The 26,994-nt window shown below is 41.1% G+C and overlaps 1 protein-coding gene across 9 annotated transcripts; it reads left to right on the top strand.

The window, feature by feature from the left end:
* Positions 1-143: 143 nt before the first annotated feature.
* Positions 144-26,901, top strand: CILK1 (ciliogenesis associated kinase 1). 9 transcript variants are annotated; one of them, XM_074861722.1, is made up of 14 exons: positions 144-736; positions 5,642-5,821; positions 7,720-7,774; positions 9,269-9,390; positions 11,377-11,456; positions 13,777-13,909; positions 14,365-14,536; positions 15,063-15,230; positions 17,673-17,969; positions 19,046-19,236; positions 19,881-20,032; positions 20,848-20,976; positions 22,735-22,848; positions 23,310-26,901. In XM_074861722.1, the coding sequence occupies exons 2-14, from the start codon at positions 5,721-5,723 to the stop codon at positions 23,462-23,464; spliced, it is 1,869 nt and encodes a 622-aa protein (XP_074717823.1). In that variant the 5' UTR covers positions 144-736; positions 5,642-5,720; the 3' UTR covers positions 23,465-26,901. The 9 variants fall into 9 exon arrangements, with proteins under 9 accessions (XP_074717823.1, XP_074717819.1, XP_074717817.1 ...); XM_074861718.1 differs by having other exon boundaries at positions 5,563-5,821; XM_074861716.1 differs by lacking the exon at positions 144-736 and adding an exon at positions 777-1,670 and having other exon boundaries at positions 5,563-5,821.
* Positions 26,902-26,994: the final 93 nt, after the last annotated feature.

The following is a 26,994-nucleotide window of genomic DNA, read 5'->3' as shown; positions in this document are numbered from 1 at the left end:
CCTGCCGGGAAGCGTAGTCCTCGGGCGACGCCGCCGGGGGCTGCGGCCGCGCCGGCTGGGAGGCGGCGCTTCCGCGGGCCGAGCCCGCCCGGTGGCGGAGTGGAGCCTGCCGGGAGCTGTGGTCCCGGCCGGGCGGCGGTCCCGGCAGACGGCGCCGACGCCCCGGGCGGCAGCGCCTGTGCACGGCGTCCGCCGCTGCGCTTGAGCCCTGGCCCAGCACTCCGCCGCTGCCCCAGCGGTGCGGGGGAGGGCGGCCATGTCCGGAGCGGCCTCCTGCCCCCTCGGGGCGGCCCCTCAGCCCAGTGTCAGTGGGAGCAGGGCGCGGTGCGGGAGCCGCCATTTCCACTGTGACCGCCGTCAGACCCGGGCCTTGTTACCGGCAGATTAAAACCCGGTAACAAAGGAGTGGTTGGTACTGCGGCTGTACACATGAAAATGTAGCTGAGGTCACGTGAATCTCGTGGCCTCCTGACCTTTGCCTGTTCAGCTCCATGAACAGTCATTACATGCTCTCTGTACACCTCATCAGGTGTTACAAAATAGGACTAAAAGCATTTTTAAAATCTGTATTACGGTCTCTTTTCCAGAAGAAAGCCACGTGTATGGGTCTTTATGTGTGACCTATGAACCCTCACCCGTGTATCTACAGCCCTGAATGTTTTTAGGAGCAAAAGGAGGCCCGTGTCTGTTCTGGAGAGGGGAAGGTGCACGCTCGGGCAGCGGGAGCAGGCTGTGGGTAAGGTGGCTGTGGCCAGAGGGGATGCGAGAGCTGTGGGAGCCAGCACCAGTGGTGGGTTTCAAATCCAGGGGGCTGTAGAGCTGCTCTGTGGAGAGGGGAGTGCAAGAGGTGGACTCTGGCAGAGCCTGCGTAAATTTTTGAGATAACAGCAGTGCAGCTGAGGTTTTGAGATGGAGCGATCATGAATACAACTGGTTATCTCTAACGCTGCTTTTCGTTTGGGGTTGGAGGCAAAACTGTGAGGCTTTTCTCCTGCCTGGGTGTGTGTCTCTTTTTGGGAATGAAGAAGCCCTGCCTCTAGCACCAGGAAAACGAGGTACTACAGCTGTCACTGGGCTGGGTACTAGTACGTGTTTATGCATGTGAGATGTAATAGGGATGACTTAAAGCAGCTATCGCTTCTGAGTAAGTGTGCACTGCTGCCACTGGCTTCACTAAGTCATCCGTGTCCCTAGGAGGGAATTTAACTCTTATTATTTTTTTTTTAATTCAAGAAATGTAAATGTATATGTTCCAAAGACCAACCACGTTTAGATGTGGGGGGCTGGAGCATCCACAGATTTTTGGAGTTCCTTCACACCTTTTTTAACGAATGAACATTTTGTCAAATATGTGTATTTCACTGTAGGGATTCACTGACTTAAAATCCTCCCCTCGGGGAGGAGCTGGGTGCGCCATGCCCATGAATTACAAAGCCAGCTTGCTGAATTACACCCCGGCTTGCAAACCCCAGGAAGTAACTGTGCTTTACTTTTAAAACCTAAATGAAGAAGTGTAACAAGCAGCTAAGACTTACTGAATCATTATTACAGTCAGATCTGATGATTAACTGCTTGAGGCCAATTTTGTTCCTTATTTCCTTTTTTCTTCACCCCCCCTGCCATGTCTTAGCCTGACCCTGCTAGAGCTGAAGAGGGCTGCTGGTGCACAGGTGAGGAAGGCTCAGGCCCCCCGGGCAGCGGTTAAGATGTCGATATTCTTTGCCAGCTGTTCACAATTCGGTATTTCTGCGTTCCAGTTTTGTTATTTAAACTCCTCTCTCGGGGATGTGGGAGAGGCCAATCATCAGAGGATTTTTATTTTTTTTATTATGTTAAAAGCCAGCTCAGGCACGAATCTCTCTGGTAGCGGTGGTACCGCGCCTCTGTCTCCTGCCTCCCACCGACAGCCGCCCGCTTTTTGGGGGACCCCTAAACCCTCCCTGCTGCCGAGGCTGCCCCGGTGAGGCCCGCGGGCCCGGCCGCTGCCCTCCCTCCTGCGAGGGGACCGGCGCAGGGGCCCACCCGGCCGCTGTCGCGGGGCGTTATCCCCCTGCGGGGAGCCCCGCCGCCGCCGGGCGGGGAGCGCCGGGGGCCGGGGCCAGAGCGGGGGCGCGGCGGGTCGCGCCATGGGCTCGGCGGCCGGCGGCGCCCTGAGCGAGGCCCGGTGCCGCCGTGGGCCGCAGCTTGTCCGGGGCGGCGCCGGCTGTGCGAGAGGGCCGCGGCGGCGGCCGCCGGGGGCGGCGGAGCTGGAGCGCCGCCATTAGGGGCCTCTCGCGCGGCGTCCGCCGGCCGGGGCTCGGCCGAGGGAGGGAAAACCCGAACGCCGTGAGTACCGCTGGGCACGGTGATCGCCGCGGGCGGGGGGGCGTCCTGTTTCAGTGCAGGAGGTGACTGGAGTGGGGTTACTCGTGTGTGTCGGCGCCGAGGCTGGCGTGGGGTTACTCGCGTGGAGGCCGGGCGGGAGCCGCGACCTGGCCTGCCGTGGCGGACGGGCGCAGGGGCCCGCGGCTCGCCTCCCCGCCATCTCCTGAACGCCCCGGGTCCTCCTGCTGCTGGGGGGCTGATGCCTTCCACCGCTCCCGCCTTGGTTTTCGGCTCATGGGGCACCCCCAAAGCCTTCGCTAACAAACAAAACAGCGCTGGTGGGGCAACATCGATTGAAACCTGCGGCGTTAAACCACGCCTTTCTCTGTGCATCCTGCTAGTAACACCTTCAGGTTACTGACAAAACACAGAACACATTTTAAAAGGCACTTGCTGATTGTTTACTGTTTGCGTTTCTCAGCTTTGGCAGAGTTAGCCAGTTTCACTTTCAGTTCTCAGTACTGCAGCCCTTCAAACGGGAGTGGATACTTGTTTAAAGTGTACATAAGCAAAATAGTAAGTTTCAGCTAGAGTCAGAAAGTAGTCCAGATACATTAAATTAGGCTTGCTTTTAAAGGGGCTTTGGTTGATTTCTGTGGAAAAAAATGTTTATAGGTGAGGTAGAGTCTGAACACAATGGTGAAAATAAGGCTTTTACTTTTTTTCTATTTAGTATCAACACATTCTTTTACTCAACAGTTTTGCAGTTTGTATTTACACCCTCTAACGATGTGAATTTGCCTAGATTGTAGTTCTAGACTAGAACCTAGACTAGGTCATACATGTAGCTCTGCAAACTGCTTGTCAGAGGCCCATGTGCTCATTTCAGTGGGACTGTACTTAAGAGAAACAGTCAGTCTGCAGGGGTAAGGTTTAGTTTATACCCATAGTTGAAGGTGAGAGCAGAAGGCAATAAGGACAGAACATAAATCTTGCAGAGTACAATAGATTTTAAAAAGCAACTTCACTACTAAGTTCAACAAGAAATTGTACTGATTTAATTCACCATAGAAGATTTTATTTAGATTTTGTTCAGTGACTTTTCATACAGGTGGATTTGTGCTTCCATAGGAGCCATGTGCATCCCGGCATTTTTTTTTAACATGTATTCCTCATATAAATCTGTATTTTCTGACTGTTTTTTCCTCTCTAGGTTCTTTGTCTCCCCTTTATGCCTCAAAAATACTTCAATTCATTTGTCTGTTTTTGGTCAAGTTTGACAGCAGAGCTCAAATCACAAAGATAATTTCTTACAAGTTTTGTGAAAATTGTCTGTGGAAAGGAGAGGGGCTTAAAATAGTATCCTCAATAAGGAATAGGCAGTTACATTTGCCACTCTATTCAGGAGGCATCAGACAAACGATATAGCAATGATAGCCGTTGGTGATTATTACTAGCAATGTCATGTGCTAGCAGTGTTATGCATCATTTGATTTGCTGTCGTTACCAAACACGAGGTAAAGATGCTCCTCCACTCTGCAGTCACAGTCCCCTGGGAAAGGGATATGCGAATGGTAAGCCAGGGACAGCATAATGGTCCATGAATTGTAAGCGTCTGTTACGATTACAGTTTCAGAACTCTGTCACGTATGTGCTGAAAAATCCACAAGTCCCATCTGTTTCAATTTGAAGTTACTGTATTAAAATGTTTGGATACTAATAAATATTACATTTTCAGACTAGGAGACCATGCAAGGCTTTGTCATTGTTTGAAATTTTTGCCAAGGATCTGGGTAAAAGCCAGAGACCTGAGACTTCTGAGTTGCCATCCAATCATTGACCAGCTGGAGTAACCAAAGCTTTTTAAACCTGGGTGCAGAACATTGCCTAAACAAGGCTTTATGCTATGCAGGTGCACAGCCTGAAAAACAGCCAAAAAGAACTGCTACTCCAGAGTGCCTTTCTTACGGACAAGCTCTGTGTTCCTTGGCAAGTAGTACAAAAAGTGGGATTAGGTCTCTAATTTAAGGTGCTGAGTTGTGGTTCTCTGTAGTAGTGTGTGGAGAGAAGCAGGTACTGCTAGAGGACATGTCATTCCTTCTGCCTGTCTGAGAGACTACCTAGTGTCTAAGACAGTGTTAGAAACATGCTTTTTCTTTTTCATACACAATGTGTAAAATTGTCAAAAAAATGTATTAACATAATTTTTCCTAATTTTTGTTTGTTCCTGTATCAGTATTAGTGGGGCTAATAGGCTTAGAAGACTGAAAACAAAGGATCTTCACAACATCTTGCATCTACAGGATTGTGGCTCTGCACTGATGTCAGTTCAGAGTTCAAGCAACATAATCCCACTACTCTTATAATAATAATTTGTCTTTGTGAAATAAGGCAAGATGGAGGAGAGATTTAAGGCTGCTACAAAAAACAATTGTGGAAATGTAGTTTAAATGCAGGTTACAGAAGGCAGAAGTCACCAGCCATGAATATTGCTGATCTCTTAGAATCGGAGAAAAAGAGAATGCAGGGACCAAACCCTCATTGCAGGTTAATTTACATAGAATAGATCATATTTGTTCTAAACTAAAGTCTAGCAACAATTAGATTAAATGAGGGCATAAGAACTTTTTTGCTTTATTATCTAGCATTCTGTTGTTCATGCAGCGTCAGGACAAAAGGTTGGCTAGATGAACTGACATAGCCGCTACTTCTAGAGACTGATTTTCATGCTTAGGGCTACTGTAGTGAAATATATTTGCTCTTACCTGACATGAATATAGTAGTCTTCCTCTGAAGACTTTGTTTAAGGGAACACATGTGGCTATATCCCTAGCATAGGACCTTATGGAAAGTCAGGAAGTTGGTTTGACTGATGGGAGTACAACTTGTGATGGTGACTTACGTGTCTGATAATTTGACTAGAACAGATTCCCTTCTGTCTTATTGTAATGCTTCATTTTTCTGATAGCAGACTGTTTTCTTCAAGCTATGAGACACTATCCTCTGCTTTTAGTAATAGTTTTTCCCATTAGGGCTGCCTGCAAGCTTGCTGTGAAGTATCTCTAGATTTGGTATAAGAGTGGATTTGGGGCATGTACCCAGTTATGTCTAGATACAGGCTGGCCCTCTCTGGTGAGAAGCTGAGACAGATGTTTGTGTATAGCTTACAAGGAATATCTCATGGAGGAGAATGCTGTCTGCAAACAAGCAATCTTGGAAGGGGACAGAAATCAAATGCATTATGTTCTGTGCTTTCAGACCAAAGGCTAAGTCTTGAAAACATGATTCCTGCAACTGTTCACACTGTCCTGAGTGCTCTATATTTATGCTGCCACAGAAAGAACTGGTTACGCTCGGAGGAGAAACACAAGAAACACTAAGGACTGAAATGCGCTTGCAGCTAAAGTATCCTCATCATGAATAGGTACACAACTATCAGACAGCTTGGTGATGGGACCTACGGCTCTGTTCTCCTAGGGAGAAGCATTGAATCTGGAGAGCTAATAGCCATTAAAAAGTAAGTATTTTTATTTGTTACTTAACAATGGATGGTCCACATTTTTCCATTCTGTGCTCCACATCACTTGGTCGTGCTGGTTTGAGTACTTAACATTCCACACAACATTTGTATTTGAAGTTGCATTGGGGCAGCATGCAAAGCTCAAGTTCCTTGTATCCTCCAAAGCCCCAGCAGAAGATAAAGAGGGTGAGATATATAACCTTATTGTGACAGTGTTCTGCTACTATGTGCAGTCAAATGTCTATTATATGTATTATTTAGAGTATTCTGCAATGCTGCTTTGGAATCTGCAGCCCCTTCCCTGCTGCTTACATGGAACATACATTTCATGGTCTGATTTCCAGTGTAATGTTAATGCTGCAGTGATAATTAACACAATGGATCTCATTGTACATTATCGGTATCTTTATGAGCTATTACATGTTGGTCTTTTCAGCTTGAGAGTTTCTTAAAATTCCTTGAGAAATCTGCTTGATTTTCTCTGCCACTTCAGCAGTGACCTCAGTTTGTAAATGGCTTATTTGTCCTAGTTCTGGTAAGAGACAGCTGTAAAGCATTGCAGGCACCTTCCTGAAATACCGACCATGACCCAGGACATACTTGTCAAAAGAGCCTTCAGTACAATGCTGGTTTGTATGAACAGTCAATAGCTGGCTTTAGCAACTTTCTAAATCCTCTGTGCTGAGGGTATTTTTCCTGTGTCAAACCTTGCCAGAGGCAGCTTTGATTTTCCTTTTGTAACGTGGTAGAAACTCAGATATTTCAGAACAAACCAGAAGATGGTACTCTCTTAGCTTACACATTAATGACAATCCGTTATTAAGAACAGAAATGGCCTGGTGGCTGAACACACAAGACAGTAACTGCAAAAACACTGCTTAAACAAAAAAGAAAAAAACCCAGACCCCCTTCACAGAATGAAGGACTTGTAGTTCTTAAACTATTGTAATTATAAGAGCTGATTTCAAACTGGAAACTTGGTACAACAATAAGTAATACTGAGTAATAATAATTTAATAATAATTGACTCAGATCTTCAAAGGGTGCCTAACTCCCTCTGAAATAGAGACTCGAAGCAGTTGGATATATTTGTAAGTTTAATCTCTGCTCTTCCGTGTGTGTATGTGTGAGCTTTCATCCTGTTTGTCCTAAAGCATATAGTTACGTATGACAGAACTGAGTCATAATCAAAATGCATATGAACAAATAGGACCATATGTTACACACAAATACATGTTCAGAGTTATATTCTGGCTTAGGAGAAGACAGATCTGCCATGCAGTTTGTTTCTGTTAGAGCAGAGTTGATTATAAGCTTGAAAGAAAGGCAGAATTCAAAAACCACTTGGCATGATAGTTGCAACTTGCAAAGGAGAGAGAAACATGGGGACCGGTGGACACTGAAAAATGAAGAAATACAACTTAAAGGGGAAAGGTATTGAAATTACAGAGAAATCAAAATATAGAGAAGCAGCAAGAAGAATATGATAAAATTGGAGACCCAGTGAAGTGGTTTAATTTGGTCTTCATTAGATTTGTTTCAAAATTTAGTCGGAGTTGTTCATAACTGTTTTAACCCTTATTCTTTTTACAATTAGACTCCACCACACTGTATACTGGAAAGAAAAATAGCATGCCTTGACTTGTTGAAGGCTCTTGAAATTTTTGCAGCAAGATAGATAGATATATATATATATGAAAAAAGGCAATCCTGTGTAACAGTAATGCTTTTAAAGAGTGTACTTTGCCTAGAGATGTAAAGTTTTTTGACAAAGGAGATACCACCTTATATTTTGATGGAAGAACTGAATTGTTAAGTTTTAATGAGACTTACGGGTCTAAGACCAGCTGATGTTGACCATGTATTAATCGTTTTTTTCCCTTCCACTATTGTAGAATGAAGAGAAAGTTTTATTCCTGGGAGGAATGCATGAACCTTCGAGAGGTTAAGGTACTTGTTTCATTCAATGGTTAACTTCAGATTAGACAATCCCTGTCACATTTTGGGATAGCATCAAATTCTTTCCATCCCTTTTACCAAAAACTCCCCCCAACATAAGCTGAGGCATATGGCATTGCAGTTCTGTTTCCTGGCTCTGCATTTGAACTGTAGTCTTGCAGATTCTTAAAATTCTTATTAAAATTCTGTAGTTATACAAAAAATAATTTCCTCCTTGCAGTGAGTGGTGTGTGAGAGAGCTTTCATATCACAAAACCTAGAGTTGGTTGATCGGTGTTTGTTTTTATGAGCTTGAGAACACGTGCCCTTTGCACAGCAGTAACCTTTGTACATGCAGTTGTTTCTGGATAGTTGGTTTGGGGGCAGACATTTAGCATGAAATTCTGACATCAGCAAAGCTTTAGGGCTATGTTCTAAGGACCTCTCTTAATTTCTAGTCCTTGCTATCACTGTTGCAAACATGCAGAAAACCTAGGTCACTTTTCTTACAGTACCATGTATTGGTTGCTGTGTTGCTACAGCAAGAATGAATGTAGAATACGCTGAAAAGTTGGAAAGAAGGAGAATGAAGACCCAAGTATGCTGGTTTTGGCTAGGATAGAGTTAATTTTCTTCATAGCATCTTGTATGGGTCTATGCTTTCGATTTCTCACCAAAACAGTTTTGATAACACAGGGTGTTTTAGTTATTGCTGAGCAGTGCTTGCACAGCCTCAAGCCTTCTCTGTTTTTCATGCTTCCCCGCCAGCAAGTAGTCTGAGGCTGGGCAAGAGGCTGGGAGGGGACACAGCCAGGACAGCTGAACAGAGGGACATCCCATATGACATTGTGCTCAGCAATAAAGCTGGGGAAAGGAGGAGGAGGAGGGGACAGTCAGAGTGATGGCATTTGTCTTCCCAAGTAACCATTACGTGTGCTGGAGCCCTGCTTTCCTGGAGAAGGCTGAACATCTGCCTGCTGATGGGAAGCAGTGAATGAATTCCTTGTTTTGCTTTGCTTGCGTACGCAGTTTTTGCTTTACCTATGAAATTGTTTTTATCTCAACTCATGAGTTTTCTCAGTTTCTGCCCTTCCGATTCTCTCCCCCCTCCCACTGGAGGGGATGAGTGAGCTCAGCTGCCCACCAGGGTTAATTCACAATACCAAGAAAGAGTTTCCAGGGTTATATTTGCTCCTGAGTCTAACCTGACTATTGCCAGTGCAAGTACAAGAGTGTGAATTCTGCCAGTAAGAAGTTACTTACAGAGAAAATGCAAGTGTTTTGGTGCCTACTATGATGCCAGATAGCTGGCTTTTGAATGACCAATATGTATGCTGTATATATATCTGGTAATACTTGGAGATCTGGTCTTTGTTCTCAGAGCTGTCTGATTATTTAAAATTTTGAAGATATTTTGAAGCCAAGTCTGCATCGGTGAAATAGTTTTTTTTCTTTGTCATTAGAGTAAGACCCTTGTAATACCCTGTTTGTATTTTCTGTTTCTAGTCTTTGAAGAAATTAAACCATGCCAATGTCGTAAAGCTGAAAGAAGTTATTAGGGAAAATGATCATCTGTATTTTGTGTTTGAATACATGAAGGAAAATCTTTATCAGTTAATGAAAGAAAGGTATGTAACAGCATCACCCATTCCTGATACCAATTAATTACTTGAGTAATGTGCTTTTAACACCCGTGTTACTTTTCAGAGGACTTTGGATCATTTGTTTAGGCTTAGATCACTATGGCTTAAAGCTGTATGCTGCAGTAGGAGCTGTGGCTGTCACCTTTGAGCATATCCCAGACAGTTTAGTGAGAGTTTCCAGTGTCTCTTTGCAGATTAGCCTGGTAGATAAGCAGGGCTCTCTCTTGAGAGTTAGGAACTGTGGACTTCTAATAGCCCTCACGCTGAGGAGGCATTGAATCTAGAACTTTTAGATTTCTAGGTAAGTACTCCAACCAGGAATGCTTTTCCTATTAGAGGGTGATATCACCACCTCTTCTATTATGGCTTTCTCGGATAAACGAATAAATAAAAAGTGGTTGAAATGGTAATCATGAGTCAAATTCTGGATTGCTTCTAGGAATTATTTTTTTGCCTTGCAATTTGAACTGACAAGTCCACAGACTGCCTATTTTATTTGTCAGCATTCTTATTGCAATACAATCTAGCTTTTTGATATTTACTGGAGCATTAGTGAAGTCTTAATTTTAGCCTTTGGGCCATGATAGCGTCCTCCAGAGGATAATTTGGAGCAAAATAGCTTCCTGCTTTGAATTGTTCTCCAAGGAGGCCATTTTCTTTCTATGGACCATAGAATTAGCCTGAGAGATGACGGTAATCTTACTTGATTTAGCAAAGTAAGGTTATTGTTATAACAGATCTCTGTGAATACTGCAGAAAATACCTTTTTAAGCATGAAAATATTTTATTATGCATGGACAGCTATAGAACAACTTTAACTAAAATGGGTGCATGTATATGGATGCTGATTTTTAATTATACGAAATGATGAACCTTGAGAAAATGGTTCAGGTGCATAACATACCAATTATCTTTAGGAGTTTCTTAGAAATGCTTGATATATCCTGCTTTCTTATGAAAACAAGAAAGGCAGTTGTCTGTAAAAGTGTGCTACACCTCATATTCTCTATGGTTTAATTAGGCCTTGGATTGGTTAGCCATTGTATAAATCAAACCTTTAAGAATGTGATTTATTTGCTTAAGTCTTAGTTAAAATTACCAATCTTGCTGGAAGGGACTCTAGAGGAAATATGACTCTCCTTCTGCCTGTAATTAAAAAAATAAGTAAATATGAAAAGCTGACTCTAGTAGCTTATCTCACTTCGGAAGTATGCGATGGTCAGGTTTTTTTGAGAGGAATCAAGCTCAGGAAATTGAATAAGGCCCAGGCCATCTTCTTAATTCGCTGTTCAGCTCTTTCTGAATAAAATTGTCACTGATTTCCACCCCAGCTCCACTGTGTTTTGGCATGCACAGAGGCAGCTGGTGCAGAGCTGTTTGATCAGAATTCTCTCTTGGTAAATGGGGCTATCATTAAACTGCCTGTCATGGCTCATCTTCTCGCCTGAATATTACGAGAAGAACCTCTTGTTTTCAGTGGTAGCAGATGAGACTGTTTTTTCAGACAACAGAAGAGAAAGAAGTAGCACATCAGCTGTTAAATAATAACACAGAAAAGGCATGAGTAAGGCTTGTATATGCTCTAGAAGAGAGGCCAGAAGAAACCATGCATGAAAAGCACTAAATTAACATGAGCCCTTGCTGTCTTGAGGAGTGTGCCTCACAATCTGTACGTGTTAAGGTTTGTGCAGTTTGGCCGATTTTGTTTTGTTTTTTCTTTTCTTTTTTTCCCTTTTTTAAATTTGCTGTCCCACATAGTCTACATATGAGCAACATAGTCTTAATATAATGTAATATGGCAGTTCTGCAAATACCGTGTAAATTTTATTGGAGAAATAAACTACATGAGACTGCTTAAAATACACCTACCAGTTTTATTGTTATTGTTACCTTTTGTCTTTGGTTCATTAGATAGCATAAACTAATGTGTGAACTTAATATTTATGTCTTCTCTTTTCTTTTATCCCATAGAAACAAACTGTTTCCTGAGTCTACAGTTAGGAATATTATGTATCAGATCCTGCAAGGGCTTGCATTTATCCATAAGAATGGTGGGTTATGTTTTAGCAGTAAACATTTTGAATTAGAGCAAGATAGTGTCTGTGTAACTTTTTTTAATGAGTATACTAACAATTACATTACTAACTTTTGTAAAGGAAGTGGTCAAAAGAATGGCACTATATGAGAGATTCAGATTACTGAAAATATTCATATTGTACAGTTGCCTGATATTTTAGTCTGGAGGTTTACTTAGTTCCTTTTCTGTAGATTTCTACTTTCTCAAACTAGCAGCTGGCCACTTTCTGAAACTCATCTGATGTTAATGGACTCATTTCTTCATAGATTTAGAGGTCCCCTGAGATTGGGAATAAAGGAAAAATTACTCTTCTCTCAAGGTACACACAGATACCTGAATAAAATGCACATTCTCTATAAGATATACTTAAAATAATAATGTCTGAGTGCCAAACAACTTTCATTGCATGGCCTTCCAACTCATTTTTACAATAATGATAAAAGCTAAAGCTGTGTACCAGCCAGTAGTAACAAGACCCACTTGATTAATAAAAAAAATTACTTATTTTAATAACTTCCTCACCGTGTTTTTCTGCCCTCTGCAATTCTACCTGCTAAATACACTGTAGTATATGTTGCTGGTCAGCTCTTATCAGAAGAGAACTAACATCAGTGGCCAAAGTCCTGGAAGTGAAAGGCTTGTAGCACCAGCATTTCAGTTCAGTTGAACACATTTAACTTTGTTTTTCAAAACATTTTCAAGCTAATGGCTTTATTATCTGTTCTGATGGGGCTTGGATACTCTTCTGAAACCAAACTATAAATTCCAGTCTGTTCCGGTGAGATACAAAATATTTAAAACCAGAAAAATAATATTATTTATTTCCAAAAATCTAAGCCACCTTTTTTAATAAATTGTCAAATGGATCACAACCTTTCAGAATACATTTTACTGCTATTTAACTTACTATAGCTATAAAGAATTTTGTGTTGAAACTGTCTTGTTCACTGACTTGCTACACACTAGACTGATACTTCTCCCAAGATGTTGCAAATCTGTGGTTACAAAGATCTGGAAATTTATGGCAAGCCTGACAGGATGGTCTTGATGGTCTTGTGGCTCACAGTGTAAGACTGGGTGTCCCAAGATTTTCTCTGCCACAGTTTTGGAAAAATTGCATGAACTTTTTTCCCCTCTCTTATTTCTCTCTTCTGCACCTGTGTGGCATACAAATGCTTGTCAAGTAAACTTTTTAAGTTCTTTGCCCATCCAAACTCTAAGCATCTTTTTACAAATTTGCCATGAAATAAATTGCCTCAGAAGCATTCTGTGCGTGCATTGCATGTCTGTGCAGCAAAATATAGAAGTGATTGTACTAAATGCTGAAAACAACCTTCATTGCTCTGTCTGGTACCTTCTGTAAAGAGGCAGTAGTTCAAGCTGGCACCAGAACATCTACTTAATATCCCTAGGAAGGACGTGATCTGCTGGTTGGTAGAAATTTACAGCACTATCTCTTCATTGCTGTTATACGTTAATCTATCAAACAAAAGTTAGTTATACTTGACAATGTGGGCACATCCTGTGTGAATGTTTTTTCTGTTCTCTGTTGGGAGCATGTTCATGGCCACGGAGAAAACTAAGCATATTGGAATATCTGAAAAGCAGGTTGTAGAGCTCTAGTAAGATATTACAGAGGGAGCTGTATATAGGAAACGGTAGCGTTGGATGCCTGCAAGAAAAAAGCATAAAGACAAGTTTTCCAGTCTAAGGGTGGAAGCAAATTTCGGAAGCAGTAGTCAGTAATATTCTAGCCCTCTCCTCTCATCTGCATTGAAAGAGCTCTTGCCAAATGCTCATTTGTGATAAAGTTTTGCTGAATGCAGAGAGCACTAAAAAAATAGAGATCCTCTATGTGATAGGCCAATGAGTAACAGTGCTTGCAGATTATTATGTTCTCAGATTTAAGAAAGAAGTTTCAAAGTGCAAAAAAGTTGCCTCATGTTTTAATTTGTATTCTTTTTAAAAGAACCTTTGAAGTAATTTTTTTGATATCTTCATTGCACAGTTTCAAACACAGTTAGAATGAAACTAACGTTAAAATGGTGTAAATTTTTTAATGTTAAAGAAGTGTCACTTGAAAGGGAGCTATCTGACTGAATGCTCTGAACTGTCAGTCTGATTGAAGAACCATTATACTGACTAGCTCTGTTGATCATATAAGACTTTGAACTCTGTGTTGTGCTATTCAAGCTTCAGTAGTAAGAACTAAGGCAAAACAATCCAGATGGAAAATAAAGACCACAGCTGGAGGTGGCATTGCAATGCACATCAATATTTCATTTGAATTTTAGGGTTCTTTCATAGAGACTTGAAACCTGAAAACCTCCTTTGCATGGGACCAGAACTTGTGAAAATAGCAGACTTTGGCTTAGCCCGAGAAATCCGATCTAGACCTCCTTACACCGATTATGTATCCACAAGATGGTAAGCGCTAGTATTCACCTACATTGTGTGGAACTTATAATCAAGCCTTTAAAGTAGTAAAGTATTAAATTACTGCTGAATGTAAAGCCACTTTTGATACCTCCTCTTTATGAAACTTTTAGTTAAGCTTGGCATAATTTGAAAAGCTTCAGTTAGTGCAAGACGGTTTACAGATGGCAGCAACACAGGAAAAAAGAAGGAACCTGATAAGGGAGGTGGGACATGCTGGGTTTGCTGCATGTCAGGAATAAGAAAGGTTACAAGAGCTTACGTAGGTTTTAATTCTTCACTCTAGAAAAAAAAAATGAAGTCTTATGTATAGGATAGGGGAGGATAGCAGATTTTTAAAGGGATGTTTGCTCTTAACAGCAAAGAATGAAGGGCTGAATGGTTTGTTGTATGTCTGTTTGAATTGTGTTGATTGTTGGGATTTTTTTTTTTTTCTCCTCTTACAGGTACAGGGCTCCTGAAGTCCTTCTGAGATCCACCAGCTATAGTTCTCCAATAGACATTTGGGCTGTTGGTTGTATAATGGCAGAAGTTTACACACTGAGGCCTCTCTTCCCAGGCGCCAGTGAGATTGATACTATATTCAAAATTTGCCAAGTCCTGGGGACACCGAAGAAGGTAGTTAAAGTGACATTCCACACTGCAATAATACTAGAGGTGTTCTACAATACAGAATGGCACACACTTAATGCTGTTGTATGGTGTTGATCTCAGATACAGTAAACTAAATTAAAACTTACTTTCTGTGAAATAAGCATTATGTAATTATGCTATAAAACCTGACATTTAGAGGAGAAATAGACCCCCAAACAGCAAACAAGGTCATTAGACTGCGATTTCATTAGGCAGAAATTTCATTTTCTCTTGCATGTTGTGTATAAACCTATGGTTTTAGAGGCTAGAAATTGGAATCATGGCAAGACTTATATCTCCTGATTCCATTTGTGCCTTTGACTTGCTCAGATGTAGAGCAAGACTTACCTCTCACCAGAGGTTTGAGGTGAAAATTTCTAGTGAAATCTTTAATGTAGTCTAGAGTAAGCTGGACACAGTCTGTTACTGATAGAATATATGCTAGTGTACTTAGGCACTATGATATTTTACAGCTGAACTTTATTTGTAATTGGAAATCTCATTCTTCCAGAACGACTGGCCTGAAGGCTACCAACTTTCAGCCTCCATGAATTTTCGCTGGCCTCAGTGTGTACCTAACAACTTAAAAACCCTCATACCTAATGCTAGCAGTGAAGCAGTGCAGCTCATGAGAGACATGCTGCAGTGGGACCCCAAAAAACGACCAACAGCTAGTCAGGTTTGGTTTTGTTTTCTTTTTCTCACATCTGCATATGATGCTTCCTTTTGCTGCAAGACACCTTAAATAGACAGTCATTTAACAGTTGTTCAGGGGTGCAGTTCTTAGAAGGGAGAAGAGCAGAAGCCAAGAATGACTTGGAAGACAGAGGGGAGTAATTAAAAGAGAGTAGTGAATCTTTTGCATGCAACATCAACTGCATGGGGGGTGTGCTTAGTGATCAAATGTGTGACTGCAGTGTGTGGACGTACACCTGAATTAAGTGTAATCCAGTCACTGTGAATAGCAGCATAGTGAAGGTAGGGTGTACAGCTGAAGGTTGTGATGCCGTTCTTTCATTGCTGTTGATACACGCCACAGATTCACAGGAAGGTTAAGGTTGGAAAGGGCCTTTGGAGGTCATCTGGTCCAACCCCCCTGCCCTAGACAACATGTCCCAGTGCTCAGTCACCCTCACAGTAAAAAAGTGTTTCCTGATGTTCAGAGGGAACCTCCTGTGTTTCACTTTGTGCCCATTGCCTCTGGCCCTGTCACTGGGCATCACTGAAGAGAGTCTTGCTCCATCTTCTTTGCACCTTCCCTTCAGGTATTTGCATACTTTGATAAGATCTCCCTGAACCATCACATGTCCAGGCTGAACAGTCTCAGCTCTCTTAGTCCTTCCTCATATGTGAGAAGCTCTGGTCCCTTAATCCCTTGATGGGGCCATGAAGATCCCTTTGCTGGACTCTCTCCATTATGTCCATCTCTCTCTTCTGCTGGGAAGCCCAAAACTGGACACGGCACTCCAGGTGTGGCCTCACCAGTGCTGAGCAGAGGGGAAGGATCCCTGCCCTTGACCTACTGGCAACACTCCTGTTTGTGCAGCCCTGGACCATTAGCCTTATTTACAGCAAGGGCATATTGGTAGCTCATGTTCAGCCCGGTGTCTACTAGGTCCTTTCCTGCAAAGCTGCTTTCCAGGTAGTCAACCCCAGCATGTGCTGGTGCATGGGGTTGTTCCTCCCCAAGTGCAGGGCTTTGCACTTCTCCTTGTTGAGCTTCATGAAGTTCCTGTCAGCCCATTTCTCCAGCCAGTCAAGGTCCCTCTGGATGGCAACATGACCCTATGGTGTATCAGCCACTCCTTCCAGTTTTGTGTCATCAGCAAACTTGTACTTGCACTCTGCACCACCATCGACATCATTAATGGAGATATTCAACAGTATCTGACCCAATATTGACCTTTCAGGTATACCGATGCCTACTGGCCTCCAACCAGGCTATGTTCCACTAATCACCACCCTCTGGGCCTGGCCAATCAGCCTGCTTTCAATCCACCTTACTGTCTGCTCATCCAGCCCAGCGTTGCCTGGGTAAGCCATCTTATACAAGGCAGTGTGCAGGGCAGTCTCAGCTCGCTTATGCTGTAGATACGTCCCAACATCCTGTACATAAGCATATCCCAAGTCATCAGTGTTGCCTATATAATGGTCTAGTTGATGTTGTTGACAGTAGCCACTGATTTCAGATATCAGTACTGTGGTAGCACCCAACTAATGAAATGAGCAGGGCACCTTTTGAAAAACAGATGTGATTCTGGGTTAAAATCTGACTTGACTTCAATAGGACCGTGGCTGAACCTTTGTCATTATATCAGGCCTTCATTGCAAATTGTAATAAAAAGCTTTAAAGCTAATTAAAGCAGTTAAAAAGTAAAACAGATTAAGAACTCGCAAAGGTAATGAAAATCAAAAAGTAGTGACTAATTTGGTATTAAGAGCCATTAGCAAATGTTTTACAATAAGGTACAAATATGGTGAGGAATCTGAGTTTTTAGAAGCTTTTTCCAGGAGAGGTCTTTGAGAAGAGAAGATAAGTATACCTGAAACAGCAAGATGAGCAGAGATGAATTGCCTTTACTGATAACTCCTTAATTACTTGTAAGGCAGGATAAAGATATTTTTACCAACATGTCTTCCAAAAAAGAGAGAAGCTAATTTTTCATAAGAGTTATATTTCTTTCACTTGATTCAGTCTTGGAACTGGAGAGTGGAAAGGATGGGATGTCTCTGGGGTCATTCAAGTTTTGATGGCTGAATTTGTGATGACAGGTGTGCACGTGTTTGCATGTGTCTGGACACACACACATGAAGAGACAGCACATAATGAAACATGTCTCTAGATGGCATATACCTGGTTAAGTATCTTACTTCTGCAGATCCTTTTCCTTTTGTGCAAGTCCACAGAAGATTTGATAACTTGATATCTGTTGAAAATTTTCTACTATTGCAGCATTAATCTGAAGTAGATTGTGCTCACTAGAATCTAGTGTTGAGAGATGGGTCTTCTGCTGTTTCCCACCCCAGAAAAAAGGAAATTAAATTTGTACTGTCACATAGGGCTAGGGTAAGTTAACTTTGGTTTCCTAAATTGGATCCTAACATCTTCATTATGTTTTAGGCACTTCGATATCCGTATTTCCAGGTTGGACACGCCCTGGGTGTTCAGGAACTGGTGAGACAAAAGGAACTGCATAATAAATCGTCTCTGCATATTAAGCCTGTTCCTCCAGCACAACCCCCTCCGAAACCTCACGCCCGCATTTCATCAAGGCCTTTTCAACAAAGCCAGTCTTCTCAGCCCTTGGTGTACCCATATAAGACAGACAACTCTGGGACTGAGCACAGTAACTACTTACAGGAGGACAAGTCTAACCAGGTTCTTCTGCCTGCAATTCACAATAAGGTTCCTCAGCAGGTAAAGGTCCATCTAGGATAAGATACACTTCCTGATATACTGCCTGATTTTTCCTTAAATGTGTTTCTTTTTCTTGTTCTCATTCAAGTTCTTATACTTTACTAAAAGGATAGGAAATGGGAATAAAGAATAGTTAAAACTTTCTGCTAGAAAGTGGAAGTTACTCTGTTGAAATCTAAATCCAGTTGCTATAGAACAAATAAGTCGATTTGTCATTTCAAAGCCATTTTATAATTCCCCTTGTTGTAAAGCACCACTTAAAGGATGACACTGTGATTTCATACAATAAAAAGGATGTACAGCGGTCAGAATATTAATGGGGTTGAAGCTAAATAGTATTGAGATGAGGGGGAGGGGGCTATTGCCTTCATCCATTTAAGGCATCCAGTTTATGTGTCTGGGAGTAATAGTCCCTTCAGGCTTCTATACTGGCCATAGAAAACAGCATATTCTTCTTTCAGCATAAGAACCTACCATTTTTGTTGATTATACAAGGAGACTGACTGCATAAGGTAGGTGACGAGAGCAGACAGTGTGAATGCTGCTGCTAAGAGATCGATTGGTCTTAAGTAGGGTCTGTGCTGGCCATATACAGAGTTGCACAAAGTTGAAATGCACTGATGGGCTTAAATGGCTGAAGAGACACAAATTTGTACCTATGCTGTCCTGCAAGAAGAACGGATTTTATAAATGTCAAAGCACAGGCTTGTGGAAATGTGAACGTGCATGCAGTTCTGTGCTCCTAAGATGGGTCAAGAAATAAAAATTGAGTGTGAGCTAGTTGTTTGGGAGGTGTGTAGTGAAATATAAATAGGATTGGAATAGAGACCTGAGAAACTCTTTTGTCAGTGCAAGATACTTTATTACAGGATGAAACACAGAAGATATGTATTAATGTCTCCAGGCTACAGATTGTGTTCTTAGCATGTTTAATGACAGGTTAGGATTCTGTTGTTACAGCACTACCACCACTATTACTTTTTAAAGTGAGACAGGAGACAGAAGTCCTCTTTGGTCCTGTCACCTGGTTTATAGCATAAGTGCGTGGGTTTGTTTCTTTTCAATCTTCATAACAGAAAACATCTGCTGGGAGTGAGAATATAAATGGTGAACTAAAACCAAAAACTAGGCGAAGATGGGGACATCTTGCTAGAACAGTGAAGAGTTCTGAAGACTGGGATGACTTGGAAGACCTTGATTTCAGCTCTTCCATCATGAGGATGGACTTGAAAACCAAGAAGAGGCAGACTGATGAAACTCTTTGTAGGTAAGTAGGTTTCTTTTATGTCCCTGTGCTATTTGGTCTTTTAAAGGCTTCGCCTCTTTTTTCATAATGTTGCTCTTTATGCTTTCTGTGGATCTAGAAACGTATATCCAGGCCGGTAAAGGACATGCAGCTTGTCACTCTCCTGCTTTGACTTGGCTGCTTATTGAATGCTGACCTCTGAATTGCCACACATTTTTTGATGGACAGTGTACCCTTCTATACAATTCCTTGTTAATTTTTCCCCACTGAAAATGATACTTAGCTTAAGTCTTCCCAAGTTAATCTTTGAATATATACTTTCTGTTTTACATACAAACCATGTTGACATTTTCCACACTTATGAGCTGTTTTGGGTGACTCTAAGCTGCAGTTTCCATGGATCATACACAGCAGAGAAAAATTTACTGAGTGATTTATACAAACTTTGAAAGCAATATATAAGGGAACTAGAAGTGCAGATCTGATTTTCAGGGGCACTTGTATGGCTTCAGGCTGAAAATATTCCCTGTTGTCTGTGTGTTTATGCTGTAGCAAACACAGTATGAGGAGATGATTCCTGGAGATGAGATGGAGTTGAGAAGGCCAACTGTGGATAAACATATGCTATAAGGATTTGACTAAGTGTAGCAATTCTTGGGTTATAGATTTGAAAGCATTTTGGACCTGAAGCCTTCGGATGCTGTAGGCTCTGGCAGTAGTGCACCTTCCCATGCTACCTTTCCACGGCAGGACACTCCCACATTGCGAGTTTCTGCAGCAAAGCAACACTACTTGAGACATTCTAGGTATCTACCTGGTTAGTAAAAAATACTTATTTCTTTTTTCTATCTGTAATTCCAACAGCAGTATGAAATAGTCATTGGTACATTAGGCTTTATCCTTTGAGTTTGTGGAGGGGGGACTACTGCTTAAAGAAAATGAGGAGAGGTGGCCATGATACAAACTACATTTTAGCAGTCTAGCAGCTGAGATAAATCCTGCTTACAAGAAGGGGACAGGATTGATGGTACTTCTTCCTCCTGCTGGATACTCTTTTATACTTCAAAGCATGTTAGAAAATGTCTGTTTATGTACCAAGCTATTCTCTGTTTCACTAAGAAGGGTAAGACTGATCTTCTAGACTGGAGAAGAAAGTGCCCTATGTTTACCTTAAGTATATAATACCATGAACAACAGAAGCTAACTAATACTGGGAATATACTTTGCTGTAGCTTGGAGTTAAATAGAATGCAAATCCATGTCTCTATGGAGGAATTGCATGCCTGTCTTCATGTTAACCTCTACTATACTGAGACCAGCATTGGTTCAGTATAGTAGAAGTACAGGAGGTGGACAGCATGTCTGCCTGTATTTAAAATGAGCTGAATATAAATCTTTCATAATTTCTGTTTATAAAGGCAGTGTTAGCTGTTCATTCGCTTGTAGTACTTATACTAGTCATAGTATTCCTGTATGAGAGGCTGGGAAGTCACCTGGAGGCATGTTAAGAGTGGTTTTGGTTAAGTTCACCGAACTGGACATCTGCTCTAAGATTGTGCATCAGGTAGAATGAATGCAAGCCTGTGTAACAGCAAAGATTTCAGCATGGTAATTTTTGCATTTTTGCAATAGGAATAAGCACAAGGAATAGCATAGTCTCCACTTCAAACAAAGAGTCTGTTCCATCTAATCCCTGGCCCAGTTCTGGTTTGCCTGGGAAAGCTTCCAGTTTGGGAGGATGCATTAACAGGATGAATACAGGTAAGAAGCTGTGCTTAACACTCTGAGAAAAGATGATAGGTGATGTCTCTGCAATTCCAGACAGCTGTATTTTGGGGTCGTCCATTTCTAATACATTGTCAGCTCCAAAGATATTTGACACCATGTCTGTTCTTCTTGTTGAAATCAGTTATGAGCACTGTTCCTTGAAATTGTAGACTACTTTAAACTGAAACATAGTAATTTTTTTCTAATGAATCCCCAGAAGTCTGGTTTGGGGATGCGTAGAAGGTTGGACAGCTTAGATCTCTTCAACCTGAAATGCTTCATTTTGCCTTCAGTTTCCCTCGTCAGTTTTTGTAAGTTGTATTTTCATGTTTCCAAATTATTTTAGCCCAGCTGGTGCATAAATGACTCGGAGGAGGAAGCTGGTCTAAATTGAATTAGCCAAACACACCACTCTTGTTATGTGAATAAAGCAAATAAAATCTATCATCTATCATAGCTTTTAATTGATGCTGTTTAAAGTAGTGAAATAATTGTAGCTTTAAAAAATTACGACAAAAAGCAAAACTCTTTAATTTTTCTTCTTCAGGTTTTTGGGGCATTTGGTATTTCAGGTATTTAATCCCTATTATTTGAAGTAATTTGTAGATTTTTACATTAGATTTTACCAGTTATACTTAAACATGCTGATGTTTCTAGATTGTATCTATGTATTTCCTCTCTGAATCTTTCTTGGCTTCAGGTTTTCATGTGATATTAAAGTTCTGCAGTGCAGTACTTGTTTTGCATATGTTGTTATGAAAATGTTTGATGAGAAAATTTCTGTTGAATCTCGTCCCAAAGAAACATTTTGGACCTTCAGAAACTCTGGTTTAAAAAATAAAAATTTAAAATTTTGGAGGTAATTTAATCGGAAAATTGTTCTTTAAAGATTCAAGATGGGAGGATGTTGTAAATGGCTGAACTACATGAGAACCTTTATATACGTAGCACATGTCTCCTTCCTGGCTCTTCTACAGGTTTTTTTGCTTCTTTTGTAGCTGCATTAGGATATCATTAGATTTTTTTACCTTTTTTAATTATTGCCATCACTTCCCACAATATGCTTTGCCACTGCATTATTGCTTTAATACATTATAGGCGTATGTGTGATGGATCTGACCTGTGCATGCTAACTTGTTTAGTGTCCATCTGCGCTATGACTCTAGACTGTTTTATTTCTATGTAGTTTTGTTCCACTTTCTATGGCTTATCCTACAGGTCGGTCAGATTTGTTCCTGCTCATCTTAGGTGCAAGTCTTGTAGGTGACTTTCCACATTTGGAACATGAATCTGTCCCAATTTATTAAGCTGTGCTCTTACTGAGTTCAGTAAGAGCTTTGTGTAGCACCAGAGCCCCAGGCTCACTGCACAGAAATCAAGAGTGAGTATATTCACAGGTCCCAGTTGCTGAAAGTCAAACAGAATAATTTCAGCTGAAATGCTAAGTTTTGAAACTTTGAGAAACCTTGAAAAAGCTGAGATGTCAGGGAGAAGCAGAAATTGCCCTTCTAAGAGTACAATTTGTACCTCTTTTCCATTTGTCTTTAATGCAGTGTGATGCTGACAGTTGCCTGAATGCAGGTATATATAGGGTTTGGGGATTTGTAGCATCTTCAATGAAGTTCTGGTTTTCATCAATCCATGATCAGGCTTGATCTTGAATATGACCCATCAGTGCACACCTTTGTCATCTGTTGATAGTATGGGAGATCCATTGTGTTGAGCTCAAGTGTTCCTTGCCATTTCTTTCAGGGCCCATAGGATCAAGTGGTCTAACTAGTGGTTATATCCCTTCATTTCTGAAGAAGGAAGTAGGCTCTGCTGGGCAGAGGGTTCAGTTAGCACCAGTTGTGGATCCATCTTCTAGTAAGTATAGTACCAAACTTCTCTTGGTCCCTTGCTCTTTACTCTGGTAATGCTGTATATATGCAGCATGGAACTACATGTCTTTGCTTTACTTTATTTGTAAATATATGACTGACTGGAACTACAGTTTGTAACCTTGCAGAGCTTCATATGCAGACAGATTTGGTTTATTTTTACTTTGTTTATGAAATAGGTGGTTTTATCCACAGCATATTTCAATGGGACCTAGAGGTGTGAGAGCTGACACAGAATTCCCACTTGTCAAATCAGTGATAGAAATACTCCTTGTCTGGTAGGGTTTTAGGAATTAGATCCACTGTTGTTTCACATCAGCAAATTCTATTAAAAAAGGAGGCTTATTTCCTGAAGAAATAAGGATCTGGACCTGCATCCAGTTGCTGTTCAATGTGGACGGCTGCTCACTGAACCTTGGTCGCACAGTATTTTCTTTTGTCCCTTAGATTATGCTTCTCTGAAATCAGTAAGACCTCATCTTGGACGGCCATCATTCAATTCACCTACAAAAAGCACACCGAGATTAATGCCTCTCCCACCACCAGCTCAGCCGATCCACGGGCGTGTTGACTGGTCGGCAAAGTATGGTGCTCACCGGTGACGTGTGGAAATGCTTTCTGAACCAGTGGATGTGTCCCCTGAAATGGTGGCTAACATGAGACAATTTGGTACTGTTTTCTATACCTGTAAATTTAAAAGAAACAGATCTTCTATGAACAAGACATTTTTTTACTTTTATTTCTGTTAATTTGAATGCGATCTTGTACCTTTTTGTATAAAATTGTTTTGTTATATAATTGGGTCCAGTTATTTTCATAAATCTGATACATTTTGTATATATGGCTTTGGGGGTTTGGCATTTTTATATGATAAATTTTTATAATGAACTTTTTTAAAATTTAACTTTTCCTTTATTAGATTCAACTTTTTTATAAAAGTGGTTTTAAAAAAGCAAAGTGGTGCAATATTGCAGTGGAAGAGAAGTACTGAGGAAGGGGCATTCATTAGACATTTTCTGAAGTTTATGTGCCAAATGAGGCTGTATAATTTCATCATTGCCATGTCTTGATGCCATGCTTCTGTTGTCCTATTTGCTTTGTACTGACATCAAAGGAGTGAGTGACTAACAGTCTAAACTCTCCTTTGCAGTCACTGAGAGCCTGCTGAAAGTCAGTGGGAGGCTTTTTTTTTATTTATTTTTGCCTTTAAAAGGTTTTTGTTGGACTGTTTCCAGCTCCATTCTTTTGCTTTTACCAAATTTGCGGAATCTTCTTGTTTAATATAGGGTGAATACCATTCTGCAGATCTGTTTTCTGACACAGCGGTCTTTTGTCCTACTTCAAAGTTGCTTCTTGGCATTGTTCACTATGAAATAGAATGTGGACCTACCTCTGTTAAATTCATTTAAATGTTTTAATGATTTCTAAGGATAAAAATCAGATTCTGTTTATTCTTTTTTTGTTGTTGGGAATATAAGATGTGAAGACATATTTAAGACAGTATTAACAATTACAAAGTTGGTTTCAGAGAAACAAAGTATTAGTGATATGCCAGCAACAGAGTTTAAGGAAACAATATCTATGCAGCTGACTTAATTTTCACAACTGTTTTAAATCACATTTGGAAAAAAAAAATCCAGAAGGAGATATGTTAAGGTTTAATCTTACTTCAGTATTCTTCACGTTGTAAGTGAAGATGTATGTCAGCTTCTGTAAATTAGGCCACTGGACTCTACTGGACAAAATGGGACCTTACCTGGTCCTGCTGAAAAAGGTTCTAAAATTGTAGTTGATTTCACAGAAACTGATACAGTTCTCTGAAGAGCAGTTTAACTCAGTTTATAAGATAAAATAAGTTATCAGGTTATAGAAAAGAGAAAATAGCCCCGTAGTCTAGTTTAATTCTGCACTGGAAAGGAGTGCCAGAGTCCAGCCATCAGCAAAAGATTCATTTAGATCAGTCAGCATTTGGCTGTTCCTGCACTTCCTTCCACAGAAGGAAGATAAAACAGTACAGTGCTGTGGAAGAACCTCTTTTTATAGCTGTGTTTTGGAACAGCACCACCAAAGCTGTGTGCTGTAAAAATGCATCTTTCTGCAGGAGTGTACAGAAATGCTCACCTTTCTGAGCTCAGCTTATGAGCAGATCAGGCAAATCATGCATTTGAGAGATTTAAATCCAGCCTAACGGGATCAGAGCAGGTATGGTTCTCGGCATCTGGATGTTTCAAAGGAGCTGGATGGCTAGTGTGTCAACTGAGATCCTCTCTGTGGGATCTGCTGGCGCTCAGAGGGGGCAGCCGCTGTGGACTGGTGACTGGCAACGCATGCTGGCCTTTTCAGTACATCCCATGGAGAACATGTGGGACTCCCAGGAAACTGTACTCTGGAGTAGGCTGCTTGCTCGGTGCTATGGGAGGAGCCATGAGGAGCACTGGTTACTGTTTGCTTTTACGGACTCAGTCCACGGTGAGACAGTACGAGACAAAAAGGGAGCCAAAGGGTCTGTGCATTAAAAACCAGTATGCATGCAAGACTTACACATGCCACGGACATGTTCTGTGTCCCCCTACTCTGTTATTTGTTCATAGCAAGTACTGACTCCAAACCATACCTAACTGCTTCCAAAGCAGTGATGCCAATACACAGCAGTAAAATAAAGCAGCCATTTCATTTCTGAAGCACACGCTGGTGGTGTCTTTGGGTAAGTGGAAAGGGAAATATGTATATTTGTGTTAGAACTGGAAAGATAGTTGTTTCTCTTGGTGGAAATAAATATCTGTATTTATGTCTAGATATCATTTAATTTATTTTATCACTGAATAGTTGGTCTCAAGAGGGAACACCGTGAACCTATCCTAGGTATCCCTAGACCTAAGTAGGCAATTTAACTAGTCTGTTCCATGCGCTTAATTCCTACTAGTGGAAGCAGGAGACGAACGAGTCACGCGACCGGGCTGCTGAGGCTTGGATTCACTGTAGCTAACCACAGGCACCTAAGCATGAGCTCCTTTGTTGCGAGCTGACTTTAATCCAGTGATGAGTGAGAATCATCTCAAGAGAAATTCAGCTCACCCGAGAACTTAGTAGTTCTCTGGAGATGCCTGGGTCTCTCCACTAAGGATTGGGACTACTCGATGTGTTTAATCAGGATCAGTCTGAACCTGGCCTGTAATCTCTGAGCCTTTATCAGCCCTGCAGTGATTTTCTTGACTCTAGCATTCAGGTTTTGGTCAGTCCAGCAAAAAGATTAGAGAAAGAAGTAGTACTTTTTTTGACATCCCAAATTAAAGCCTCTTTTGGAAAAAATCTAATAGTCTTGATATTCAGAATCACTTCTGCTAGTTTTAACTTAGTGGGACAGAAAATTAGCTAAGTATAAGGGCAGCATTTGTAGCCTTTACTCAAGCAATTTCCTACTGAAGTTGGAAAAAGTTCTTTTTGAGTAGGGACTGAGTTGACTGAGCTATGTATTTTTACTGTGCTGTCTCAATGTGCAATACAGATAATGGAAAAGATGTAGGTCTGCTGAAATCTGGACAAGCAGCATATCTGAGAATTTATTGTATATAACCTACTATGTGTTTTAATATTTACCAACATCTTTATGCAAAATGTTTTTAGAATTCTACTGTTTACATTTTCTCAGGCTTATGCATAGCATGTAATAATGACCGTAGGAAATAAAGGAACCTGACAGTGGACTCATTCACCTCTGAACTGCAGATTTTTATAAAAGTATTGTGTAAGTGCTGTAATGTTAGCAAAACCCCCCCCCAAGCCAGAAAACCCACTTCCATGGTATTTCTGTATCTAATAAGGCTGTTGATATGAGTAAGATATTCAATAATGCAGGAAGGAAAATGTATATTGAAAGAACATTTTTCAACTTAAATGGAAGGAGAGGGTGGAATTGTCAGAGTAAAGAAATAATGGTTCTTGTTTATTCTGTGTTTTTGTTGAAAAATATTATAAATGTTTGTTTCATGCCTTCTGTGTCAAGTCTCCTGCCCAGAATAAAGTTACTCTTGAAGAAGTACTGACTGACTAGAGCCTTGATCTTTTACTCAGTTTTTAATAAAAGCACTTTAGTTTGGCTTTATTTGTTTAGTTGTGTTTTGGGTTGGTTTTT

Source organism: Strix uralensis, chromosome 3 (assembly GCF_047716275.1).
Source record: "Strix uralensis isolate ZFMK-TIS-50842 chromosome 3, bStrUra1, whole genome shotgun sequence".
NCBI classification, from domain to species: domain Eukaryota; kingdom Metazoa; phylum Chordata; class Aves; order Strigiformes; family Strigidae; genus Strix; species Strix uralensis.
The sequence above is the reverse complement of the archived record's forward strand: the minus strand, read 5'-3'. Positions and strand labels throughout refer to the sequence as shown.

What these genes read in the sequence shown, in the direction of transcription:
- CILK1 (XM_074861722.1), top strand. Translation starts at nt 5,721, where the DNA reads ATGAATAGGTACACAACTATCAGACAGCTTGGTGATGGGACCTACGGC. An exon ending in TGAACCTTCGAGAGGTTAAG is followed by an intron (nt 7,775 to 9,268) that starts GTACTTGTTTCA and finishes TTCTGTTTCTAG; the next exon opens with TCTTTGAAGAAATTAAACCA. An exon ending in ACTGATGAAACTCTTTGTAG is followed by an intron (nt 19,237 to 19,880) that starts GTAAGTAGGTTT and finishes CTTGGGTTATAG; the next exon opens with ATTTGAAAGCATTTTGGACC.